General features: G+C 41.8%; 1 protein-coding gene across 2 annotated transcripts in view; it reads right to left on the reverse strand.

Annotated features, from left to right (window-relative positions):
• The window catches only part of RTTN (rotatin), a 119,745-nt gene that overhangs the window by 14,766 nt on the left and 92,608 nt on the right, over positions 1 to 12,371 (reverse strand). Inside the window, exons 39-44 of one of the 2 annotated variants that reach the window (XM_040985117.1) lie at positions 12,133 to 12,147; positions 10,548 to 10,679; positions 9,652 to 9,869; positions 4,916 to 5,021; positions 2,409 to 2,506; positions 1,032 to 1,109 (exon numbers count right to left, since the gene is read on the reverse strand). In XM_040985117.1, the coding sequence (XP_040841051.1) occupies positions 1,032 to 1,109; positions 2,409 to 2,506; positions 4,916 to 5,021; positions 9,652 to 9,869; positions 10,548 to 10,679; positions 12,133 to 12,147 (647 nt within the window). Of the gene's footprint in view, positions 1 to 1,031; positions 1,110 to 2,408; positions 2,507 to 4,915; positions 5,022 to 9,651; positions 9,870 to 10,547; positions 10,686 to 12,132; positions 12,148 to 12,371 lie in introns of both variants that reach the window. The other variant, XM_040985116.1, reaches the window with a different exon arrangement.

Below are 12,371 nucleotides of genomic sequence, written 5' to 3' on the forward strand. Positions count from 1 at the left end.
CACATCATCACAGTAGTCCAGTTTGTTAGTAAGTCACAAGGTCAACACTTCATCATGGCAGGATCTGGTGCTCCCATGGACATGAGATCTGCGGTGCAGTTCCTGTGCTGGTGTGGGGGAGGCTCGCTGCACGGTGGGCTAATTCCAGACAGTCACCAGTGGCTACGCTCACAGTACCACTTGCTTACTGACCACTCAGGAGCTGGTGGGTATGAGCAGATTTCTCATCAGAAATCCTACAGGCTAGGAGAGAGTGGAGATACATAATCTAGGTCCTAAATGAAACCACCAACCCAGAATACTGTACACAGCAAAGCTTTCATTTTCCTAAGAAGGTAAAATGAAGACTTTCCAAAGCAAACAGAAATGGAAAGAATTCACTGCCTCCCTCCTAGCCCTGCAATGATTAAGCATGTGCTACACTCAAAAATGGAGAGCAAGAACCACCCAAGTCAGACAACACAGGGAGAGAACTTCCCAGTAAAACTACCAAGGAAATCCTCAACAAAGCACTAAGTAGTTGAATCTACCAGCACATCAGAAAGGCCGTTCACACAGGCCAGGCAGGCCCCACCGTCACACGACGGTAAAGCGCAATCTGTCAGGGACATGAGTGCCCTGGGAGCTCAGTGCTGTGCACAGCGGGTGTCTGTACTCGGAACAGCACATTTCCATTTCTATTTTATCTTACTGTTATTACATATAATTCTAACTTTTAATTTTTGCTCTACTTGCTATGTTGTGATACCTTTAAATATTGGAAAGTATAAGCTTGTTACTGTGAAGTGAATGAATGTGTTATTGTAATAATTTGCTAAAAAAAATTTTAAAGAAAGAAACAAAAGGCAGCAAGGAGATAGAAAGGGAAGAGGAAGGGGGGAGGGAGCCCCATGCTTCTAAACCTATACTGAGCAAAATGTGAAATCTACTCATTCTGCATAAAAGTTAATAAACACAAAGAAAACCAGAAAATGAAAATTCAAACAGCTTTCCATTTTTTTCTAAAAATTTTGAAATGGAGTTCGACTTACTTTACATTCTTCATTCTGATAAAGACAGTTTCTCAGGAGCTGCATGGTAACACTCAACTCTTTACTCAAACCATCCTCCTGTTTGAACACAAAGCAGTGAACAAGTGAACACACGCACATGCTCCCCTTTTCACACAGAGCCACCATGTCTGCCCGGGTCACAGCGCACACTCCACACAGGCCTGAGCACTGCAACTGTGCAGGCCATCCAGTCAGCAGCTCCAATGACGGCCACTGTTCAAGGACACCATCACCACCAAGAAGCTATTCTGTTCTGTCAAGCATGAAGGAATTCAGGATATGTAATAGCCTCTATGTTTCATCTCCATAAAGGGAAGCCAGGCTGACTGGTCCTCAATCACACCGAGTGTGGGCTGACTTTCCCAGTGATGAAATAAGGGCCTCTGGCTAAAGAGCAAAAGGTGAAAAGAGGCAGGAAAGGAAACTGACGAACATAATCAATCCACTGCATCAACGACATCATTAGATAGACTGTCTAAACTTCTTAACAAATACAGTGGGGATGAACTATCACACAGAATTCTGCTACAATGAATGGCCTTTCTACATACATTTACTGTGTACGAGGATGCTACAAAATCTAGAAGACAGAATTTAAAAAGTAAGTTTATTCTGGTGCAGAAAAGTCATAAGCCCATGCTGTTTTCTCATCACATGTATTTTCCATGTATTCTAAAGCCTTGGCTCTGCATACATTTATACACACACACACATTTATCTTTTGAGTAAGACTGTGGAACAGATTCTATTAACCACTGTTGTTATTAACCACAGCTACAATACAACTATGTTACTACCAGTTCTAAACATTAGTCCACCAGAGGCAGCGGAAGGGGCAGGCAGGAGTCACAGGAGGCAGACTCAGAGCACCAGTTCTGTGACTAGTCCAATACGAAGGCAAGTTGTGGCATCAACACTTGTTAGCTGTGTAACTACGCTGTCATGAATGGTTTGTTCATAAGGTAATTAACACGAAATGCCTGAACACTGCCTGGCATAAACACTTACTACACTAAGTTACAGATCTCATTCCTAAGTGAACCTATTTTCACGCTAATAAGAATCTTTTTTTCTTTTTGGCAACATAACAAGTTTATGATATAGTATTATCTGCCCATATCGGTATTTCCAAATACTATGTCAAAACTGCATCAGGTATATATCCCATCTAAAGATCTTCAAGTGAACAGTGAAAACAATAAAAGCCCACAACCTGCTAACGTGCAGATGCCCTTTAATTTCTTACTAAAGCAAACATTACTTTGAACTTGGACTCTTTCTTAGGCACAAGGGCACTGGAGAGATGATCTCAGTCCACATTCATTTCTTTAGACCAGAATTTCAGAATGCAGTCACCTTTTTTTTCAGTGCTGCTTTCCCAGGCCTGAGAGAATCCAGGCTCAGCTGTGCATGGACCTGCTTCAGCTGCCCCACACAATCCTCTATGAAATTAGCTGAAAGACAAAGTTTGCAACAGTCAAAACGAGCCTTTCCAAGTAAGGCAGAATCACAAATAACAATCAGATTTTAACAATAAAGAAAAAAACTTCCCATTTTAAAGATTATTTATCTGAAAGGTAAGAAGAGCAAGAAGAGAGAGAGAGAAAGACACACAAAATCTTCCACCACTGGTTCACCCCACCATGACTTAGTTGACTGGGACTGGTCCAGGCAGCAGACAGGAGCTCCAGCTCCATCTGAGTCTCCCGCATGGGCAGCAGGGGCTCAAGTCCTGGGTCATCCTGCACTGCCATCCTAGGCAAGCTACCAGAGTAAGATTAGAAAAAGAGCAGCTGAGACTCAAACCAGTGTCCCAATATGGGAACCCAGCACTGCAGACTGCAGATGAGCTTGAGGCACTGCAACACTGCCCCCCAACACTTCATATTTCTGACTCACTTCATTTGTTTTCAGGAAGAGGTATGACTCAGAGTAAACAGAAGAGTGAACTGAAGCCATGTTTTCACTTATTGGTATGATACTCCCCAAACCTAATTGATTTTTGGAGACATGTGTAACTTGTTTTAGCAGCAAATTATATTTGAAGTTAATGAATCTGATTTTGTTATTGTTCTTTTCAATCATCAGACATGTGTTTCCTGATGTCCAGATGGGAAATTACAACACCAGAGAGGAAATGTATGTGAAAATGTCATCTGAGCTGACATTTCTAACATCCGCTTTGTGCTTCTTCGCTTCACGCATTCAGTGTTTATGTGTGGATACTAATATTAAAATAGCAAAAAACTAAATACTGTATCACTTTTAGCTGCTCCACTATGTACACAGAATAAGATTCACATTAAATAAATCATCTGCATGCACATCTTTGTTTATTCTGAAAGCAATGAACGGGCAAGCAGTGCAGTAGTAGGTAGGACGTTGTCTGGGCTGGGTCCCACGTGCGAGTGCTGAGCCTCACTTTTGTTTCTGTTCTGGATTCCAGCATCCTGCAAATGCACCCTGGGAAGCAATGTTTGATACCTCAACTGCTCGAGTCCCTGCTTCTACACGGCAGGCCTGATCTGATTCTGCCTGCTGCCCCAGCCCGGGCCTTTCTGGGGGTCTAAGGAATGAACAAACCAAAGAACATGCTCATTCTCTCTCCAAGCAACATTAAAAAAAAATTTTAAAAAAGGAAGGCATTAATAAATTAAAAACTTGGGGTCACAGCAAATGCATAATAATAACACAATTCTCACATCAGTGTGCTATAAATACAAACAGAACAGATTCAGCACTGTTCATAGATACAATTTTTAAAATACAAGTGCCTGGCACAATGGCTCAGTAGCAAAATCCTAGCCTTGCACACACCAAGATCCATGTAGGTGCTGGTTTGTGTCCCAATGCTCTGCTTCCCACCCAGCTCCCTGCTTGTGGCCTGGGAAAGCAGCTGAGGATGGCCCAAAGTCTTGGGACCCTGCACCCGTGTGGGAGACCTGGAGGAGGCTCGTGGCTCCAGGCTTTGGATCAGCTCACCTCCGGCCAGTGTGAGCACGTGGGGAGTGAAACAGCAGAAGAAATATCTTTCTCTCTCCTCCTCTCTGTAAATCTGCCTAATAAAAATAAATCTCAAAAAAATGAAAATATGATACTTGTCTTCCTTCTCTTTCTGCTTTTAGTTTTTTCCATAACAGTCTTAAGTACATTAAACTCAAAGGCTTAACATTCCACTAAATTGTTCATCAACTAACAAGTAAAAAGACCACAGGTCAGCAGAAATTCAGGGAAAGGTATAAACAATAATCAAATGAAAAGATAACAATTTCATTAGTATACACACTATTTTTTTTTGTTTTTGTATTTTTCATGATGCAGTGCATTTTTAAATAATCCCAAGTCACCGGACCTATAATAGCATAGCATTATTAGCCACTGGTTTGACAACAAAGTAAAATAAAGTAGGACAAAGTATATTTACAGCATTAATAAACAGGCATTTATTTTGTCTTTAATTTTAGCTCCCACACAGAACGAACATGTGATAATTTTCATTCCATGTCCAGTTAATTTCACTAAATATAATGCCTTCTAGTTGTATCCATCTTGATGTAAGTGGCAGGATTTCATGCTTCTTTATAGCTAAATAATATTTCACTGTGCTTGTTGTGTATGTATGTGAACCACATCCGCTTTACTCATTCCGCTGATAAACAATTCTGATGAGTAAATGTTAAGGAAATTTCCTGAGTAATCAGTGTTTTCTTTGCTTTTGAGCAGGAAAAAAATATTTGGATAGAATTGTTTCAGTGAAACTAAGATTATACTCAAATTCTTTACATTTCTTTCCATGGAAAATTAAAACAAAAATGCAAGAAAACAAAATGCAGCGAAGGACAACAGACGTGTCTGAGACTCACCTTTGAGAGCATGTCTCTGCGCTCTTCTGCTGACGGCCAGCAGCGACATCAGCGCGTTGGCAGCAACCCTCCGCAGGCTGTCCTTGCTGGATTTTCCTGCATAGCACTGCAAGAATATACATCGAATGCCTTGAAGAACATCTACTCTGGAGCAAAAGTGTTGCAAATAAAAAACTTTCTACCTAAAAGGTATTTAGCTGTCATGTGAATGCCCTAGAATTTGATAGGTCATTTGAGAATTTGATAAGTCACTTAATAATTAAATGCTCTTTTCTGGAAAAAAACTATATAAAAATAATTACACTAACATTAGTAATCATTCTCAAAGATTCATCATCTACTAACAAAAAGTTTAATTTAACATTAACACATTAGTCAAATTTACCAGACTTATAAAAAAAATTACCAGGCTATAAATACAGATATGGGTAATTTTCTAAAACAAGTCCTCAGAAAATTTCACTAGGAGTCAAATTCCTCCTTTCTCCTTCTGGGAACACATTCCCTTCCATTTATTCCATTTTAGCAAACTTCCACATTTCAGGCGCTCGTCCTCTCCATCGCAGAATGGGCACTGAGACGTAGCAGGCTGAGCTGCTGCCTCGGAATGGGCACAAGCCCTAGGCAGTGCCTGGACCTAGACCTGAATGCTTCGTACTTCTCAATCAGCACACAGCAATGATGGGCCATGTGCTTGAGTTCCTGCAACTTCTAGTTTCCTGGATTTAGTCTGGCCTAGCTCATTGTAGTGGAAATTTCAGGATGACCAGCAGATGAAAGACTTCTTTGTCTCTTCCCCTCTCTCTATCAATCTTTTAAGCAAATCAATAAATTTTTTAAAAAACATCTTACTTTTTGATTTACGAAAGTTAGCTTTAAGTTGGCGATGGGGGCGGGCTGAGCCAAGTGAGGCCACAGCACTGGCCAGGGTAGGTGAGAGCAGGTCTGGGGGCGTGCCTAACGGGGGTTCTTAGGAGTCTCCCCAACTAGACCACAGCAACCACCAGTATGTGAGGGCCAGGGCTGGGGATGGACCTGGTTAGGGTTCTTAGGGGTCGCTCTGACTAGGCTGCAGCACCCACCGGTAAAGGCCTCTGTATCCATAAGAGCCTGTGGTCTGGAACGATAAAGAGTGCTGGAGGGTCTCTCTTGCTATGTACTACACCCACTTATGTGCACAGAGCAAGGACAGACAACTCACCCAGACAGAGCGCCTCAAGCGCCTTGTCAAAGGGTAGAAAGAAAAGCAGGTTAAACATTACAAGGCAATTCTCCAGCGAGCAAGTAAGGCCATGGACATATTGAAATCTTAAAAGAGAGAGAGAGAGAATATTAATATTTAAGTGTATTTTTTAAAAGATGTATTTATTTTTACTGAAATGTCAGATATACAGAGAGGAGGCGAGACAAAGATCTTCCATCCACTGATTCACTCCCCAAGCGACCACAATGGCCAGAGTTGAGCTGATGTGAAGCCAGGAGCCCAGAGTCTCTTCTGGGTCTCGCACGCAGGCACAGGGTCCCAAGGCTACGGGCCATCCTCCACTGCTTTCCCAGGCCACAAACAGGGAGCTGAATGGGAAGTGGGGCCACGGGACTAGAACCGGCACTCATATGGGATCCCAGCGCATGCAAGGTGAGGACTTTAGTTGCTAGGTTTTTGCACCATGCCCATATATTTCATTTTCTTAAAGATTTATTTATTCTTTTATTGGAAAGTCAGATTTACAGAGAGAAAGCTCTTCCATGCACAGCTGTACCCCCACGTGGCTGCAACGACCTGAGCTGAGCAAATCCAGAGCCAGGAGCTAGAAGCTTCTTCTGAATCTCCCACGTATGCAGAGTCCCAAAGCTTTGGGCCATCCTCGATTGCCTTCTCAGGCCACAAGCAGGGAATTGGGTGGGAAGTGGAGCAGCCAGGACAGGAATTGGCACCGCTATGGGATCCCAGAGAAAGCAATACAAGGACTTTAGCCACTAGGTTTTAACTACCAGTAATTTTCAAAATTATCTGGCTTTCTAGTAGCATTGAAATAGTTGTTTATACAGATTTCCTCTTAAAATATCATTAAAATTACCATGATGGGGCCAGGCACAATGTCTTAGTAAGTAAATCCTCGCCTTGCACACACTGGGGTCCTATATGGGCACCAGTTCATGTTCCAGATGCTCCACTTCCCATCCAGCTACCTGCTTGTGGCCTGGGAAAGCAGTCGAGGACAGCCCAAAGCCTTGGGACCCTGCACCCCTGTAGGAGTCCCAGAAGAAGCTCCTGGCTCCTGGCTTTGGATAAGTGCAGCTCCAACTATTGTGGCCACTTAGGGAATAAACCAGCAGATGAAGATCTTTCTGTCTCTCCTCCTTTCTGTAAAACTGTCTTTCCAATAAAAATACTTTTTAAAAAAAATTACAGAAATGGAACTAAACTGACATATACACAAACCCAAGTCTGGAAGGAAAAGCAAAGATACATGAAAGAAAAGTATTAGAATGCTGATTCATTAAGGCATGAGCATGGAAATCTAACTGAATTGAAGGCCAAGGAAGTTTAGCACCAGGTCCTCCTGGCAATGAGGGATTGCTCCTGCAATTCTGTTAGCAGCTGCTGGACTCCAGGCTGCACCTGTCGCCCAAGACCTGTGCAGCCAAATCACTCCTCTTCCGAAGCCTTTGCAAAGGCCAGGAGGCGCAGTCTGTGGAGGAGATCATCAGAAGGATTCTGAACTGTGAAAGACCAAAGCGACTTGTAGAGCAGCCTACTGAGCTGAAATCACGGAGGATTAGGTGAAAATCTGAAAATTAAATTTAAGAGCCAGGCTTTCCTTCTCTGTTTTGCTGCAATACACTTTGCAGTAAGTTTTCACCCCCAGAAAAGGAATCATCAAAGTGTTCTCTAGGGCATCTGACCAGCCCCAAAGGCAGGCCCACAAAGCAAGCCTGAGTCCCCAAGCACAGTCAAGCTCACAGCTGCCAAGCTCCACTCATGTGCACAGGGATGTCAACCTGCTCTAAGCCTCTCAGTCTTAAATTGAACTAACAACCCAGATTTATTAAATGCCTGAGAAAAGCTCCTAGCCAGACATCAGAGACAACAGCGGCCAAAGCACAGAGAGGTTTACATAAGAGGAAAATTTACTAGGAATTCCAACACAGAAAGCACCCAAAGTGGAAGGAATGTCAGTGATACAATTTAAAATAGATTTAGAGATGAAGAAAGCCAACATGGTAAGATGCACACTCCTAGGTAGTTCATAAGAAAAACTTAGAATATTAGAGAAAAAGAGTTAAAAATTTTCCATTAAGAGAAACACCAAGATTTACAGTGGCTTGACAACTTCTACAGTAACAATGAGAGTTAAGTAGAGGATACCTTCTAAGTTAAGAAGTACATAATTTCCAAAGCAGAATTCTCACTAGGGAGACTGTTAGTAAAGTACGATGGTAGAATAAACACATGCAGAGTTCACAAAGCAGCTCTCCTCTGCATCCTTTCTCTTGAAGCTATTGAACTTTAGACTGCAACAAAAGGAGGACATCAACCCCAAGAGGACAACGTGGGGAAAGGAGCAGGACACGGGAGGGTGACTGCAGAGCTGTCCAAACCCCAAGACAAGGATGAATGAAGATCACAAGATGACAGCACACTGGCACCAAAACAATCAAAAGGCGTGCAGAGATTTCTTCAAGGGGAAAAAGCATGATTGGGAAGACACTGCCTGCCGGAAGAGACTAGAGCTAACTAGTTACAATGCAAAACTCAGAAAATCAAAAAGTAACACAATAATTAACTCAAAGGAAAGCAAAAGCTGTGCAGAAAACAAGTCAATACTGTCTGCATCCCTGTGTGGTGGACCGCCACAATTCCCCAGATGAACACTAGGCATGGCGCCTAGTCTCATTCCAGCAACGTGAAACGTCAACATGAAATGCTTTTGGCTTGCTAAGTAAGTACGGTATAAAAAGAGAGCTGTCGTCCCAACTTCCACAGCAGGAATCCAATGGATAAAGCCCAAATTGAGTAATCAGGACAAAGGAATATAAACATGTTGTTTAGAGGCATGGAAGAATATCATAAAATAATTAGCTAACTGAGGCATCAGTGGTCATTTCTGCGAAGTGGAAAAAGAAGAATGCAGAAGTTCCATACTTGGGCTAAATGATTATAGAACTGTTTGGTGCTCTAAAATGTGTACATGGTGAAACTGATATGAAAAGCCCTGAACCAAAGTAAACAAAATAGTACTAATAGCAAATTCGCACACTTCACACTGGGAAACAGCAAAGCAAAGGATTTAATTTCTGTATGTGTGCCTGTGTGCTTGTGCGTGTGGCATTTCACACAGACTGAAAAGTGGCCCACGTTTCTTGGGCAAATGCAAAGAGCGGGAGGGAGGAAGGCTGCCGAGGGCAAGTGAAGACAACTGCCTCCCAACAGCACAAAGGCAAGCCGGGACAAGCCCAAGCTCTTACAACCAAAGCTCGAAAGAAAAAGGTTCAATGAAATGTTTTAAAGTTTACACTTTTCCTTTTTTGGATTAAGCACTTCTATTACACACTTAATGTACAGAACAGTCTGGGGGAGGGCGGAATTGTGGCACTGAAGGCACAGTCAATGCATTTTTTTTTGAACAGTCATAATAAGCACTAATTCTTTGATTCAAATGACTGGAAAAAAAGTTCACAAAGCTGACAATTCATTAAAAACAACAGTTACAGGAAATTAAGACACCACATACCTTAAGAATAACTTCATTCAATCGTTCCACACGTTTCTGATTTTCTTGAGTTTTATCAAGAAGTGAGACCATTGTTGGGCTGTGGGAATGATTTCTTTTGTCCTTATTCTGAAGATAACTTTTTGCTTCTTCAGTTAAAAGAACTGAAAGGAACTGCAGGCCAGCAGTGTACAGAGCAGGGGACATCACAGACAGGTCCACACATGTGCAGAACATATCTAAATGAGAAAATCATTTCATTTTGTATGTCTCAATATTAATGTTGCTTTTATAGCTTTCTTGTTTAAATCAAGTAAAGCTGTCAACAGTTAAAAGTGTAGCAAAAATAACTAGTATTTAAAAAGCATTTAAGCATTCATATTAAGAAAATATACTAAGCAATTGATCTAACTTTATTACATGCATTTTTTAATTGGAAAGATGGATGTGTGTGTATCTGTTTATAGACACACATAGAAATGACATCTACTATTACCCAAGAGGATTGATTTATATGTAAATGGGTCACAAAACGTGCCATGAAGGCTGCCAGGGCAAAGGCAGGCAGCCAGCAGAGAGCCGCAGCGAGCGAGCACCGTGAAAAGGCTACTCTCGGATTCCTAGCTTTTTTTTTTTCCACCAAAATATATCTTTTCAATCCAGTTTTCCATAGACTTTTCTAAGTTTCTTGTACTTTATGATTCAAAAATCACAGCCTTTTCTTATTTATTTTTGTGGCATCTTGAAATAATATGTCTCCATTTTTCAAATGTACATTTGTGAATCTCCTTGAAATTGCTGGAGGAGGAAAGCACCTCTTTCACTGCTCTGGCACAATCACTGGATGTTGGATAATTTACTTCTTTAAGTGTGAGTAATGGCTTTATCCAGTCCAACCTGTCAGAGTGTCTTCTTACCAAGCATTTCCGCCCAGTTCTCTGCCAGAGCCACAGTCAGAGCAGGGAGACACACGGCACCAGCTTTCCTCAGCAGTGTGGCCAGAAAATTCAACAAGTGAGTCCACGTGTGACAAATAGTTGGTACTAGCTCTACATCTATAAAATAATTGACACATTTCAAATTACTAACAACAAGGAAAATGAACTTTATAGACACCGTGCTACACCTTAGAGGGTCACTTTCACCCACGTGAAAAGAACCATTTCACCATTATTCAAACTCACTTCTGCTAAGCCCTCTGTTCCCTTGCTTCTTAAAGATGTCCCCTCGCCTCCCTCCGACAGACACACAAACACTCCCTTATTAAAGCATGTCCCAAGACAGTTAGCAAGTGTAACAGACTGAGCACCAAGTCATAACTTCAGAACTAGCTAGAGTATTATAACAATATGTCATCATACCACTCCATCAACATAAGGTTTCCCTTATTTTCTTTATCCCCTCCAGCAGCTTGGTAGAGGACTCAAAAGGAAAATACAACATGCCAAGATCAAAATAAAAGAACTATTTTTTTTTAAGATCTATTTGTTCTTTTTATTGGAATGTCAGATATACAGAGACGAACATCTTTAATCCACTGGTTCACTCCCTAAGTGACCACAACAGCTGGAGCTGAGCTTATCTGAAGCCAGGAACCAGGAGCTTCTTCTAAGACTCCCACGTGGGTACAGGGTCCCAAGGCTTTGGGCCGTCCTCTACTGCTTTCCCAGGCCACAAGCAGGTAGCTGGATGGGAAGTGGAGCAGCCAAGATACGAATCAGCACCCATATGGGATCCCAGCGGACACCAAGATGAGGACTTTAGCCACTAGGCTATCACACCAGGCCCAAACAATTTAAGAACTAAAAAGATTAATACCCCAAACAGAGAACTAATAAAAATGAGATTCCGCAATTTTGCCTAGGCTAAAAACACTGTATTAACCTCCTAAAGTGAGGACACACTTGGCTATCTTTGTGTCTGGGTGAACACACGGTGCCTGGGGAGCAATGGCTCTCTGCTGTAGGAACCCTTGGCCCATCACCAGCACGAGTGACCTCCGGCTGGCATCCTAAGGGCTTATCTCACCTGCCAGGCCACAGATCTACCCCTGAGAAACTGTCAACATTATAATGCGCCAAATCACACAAATACGAATTAGAAATTCCCATAAATATATAATTCAAAATTATTTTTCCAGAAAATAATCATCTATAAACTTACTTTGAAAAATCTTTTAGTAAACTTTTTCCTTTTTCTAGATATGAGAAAATAATTTTATTAGCTGTTATCTTCACATTCAGAAACTGCTGACATATTTTGTTTTCAGCATTCAAAATATTTAATAGGCTAAATAACTTTTAGATAATTAAATAATAAAATAGCATTTTTTGTTTTGTTTTTTGCAAAGTCCAATTCATACACAAAGCAACACGTCATGGGAAGCACCCCAGGCAGCCAAGAGCAGCCCAAGCCGAAGGCCCCTCTCGGCGCATGACACTGGGATCAAGCACGTGAACAAAGTCTTCAAGGGAAGTTACCTCACATCACAGTTGGGAGCACTGACATCAGTGACATCTTGTGTATTTTCCACAAGTTCAACGTCAGTGAGAAAACCCAGCAAGGGAAATGAGATACTAAGTGGTAAGCCTGTCCCCAGTATAGCTGAGTTTTAGGGGCCCTGCATCATTCTAACAGCTAAGGTTTTCCCATCATTACCTATTCCCAATAAACAATGTGCACTCCTTCTGAAAGCACACAATCTAACAAACTTGCACTGTCACTGACAAAGCTTCTGCTCC

Source organism: Ochotona curzoniae, unplaced genomic scaffold, assembly GCF_017591425.1.
Source record: "Ochotona curzoniae isolate NIBS_2020 unplaced genomic scaffold, NIBS_Ocur_1.0 contig_43, whole genome shotgun sequence".
Lineage (NCBI taxonomy): Eukaryota > Metazoa > Chordata > Mammalia > Lagomorpha > Ochotonidae > Ochotona > Ochotona curzoniae.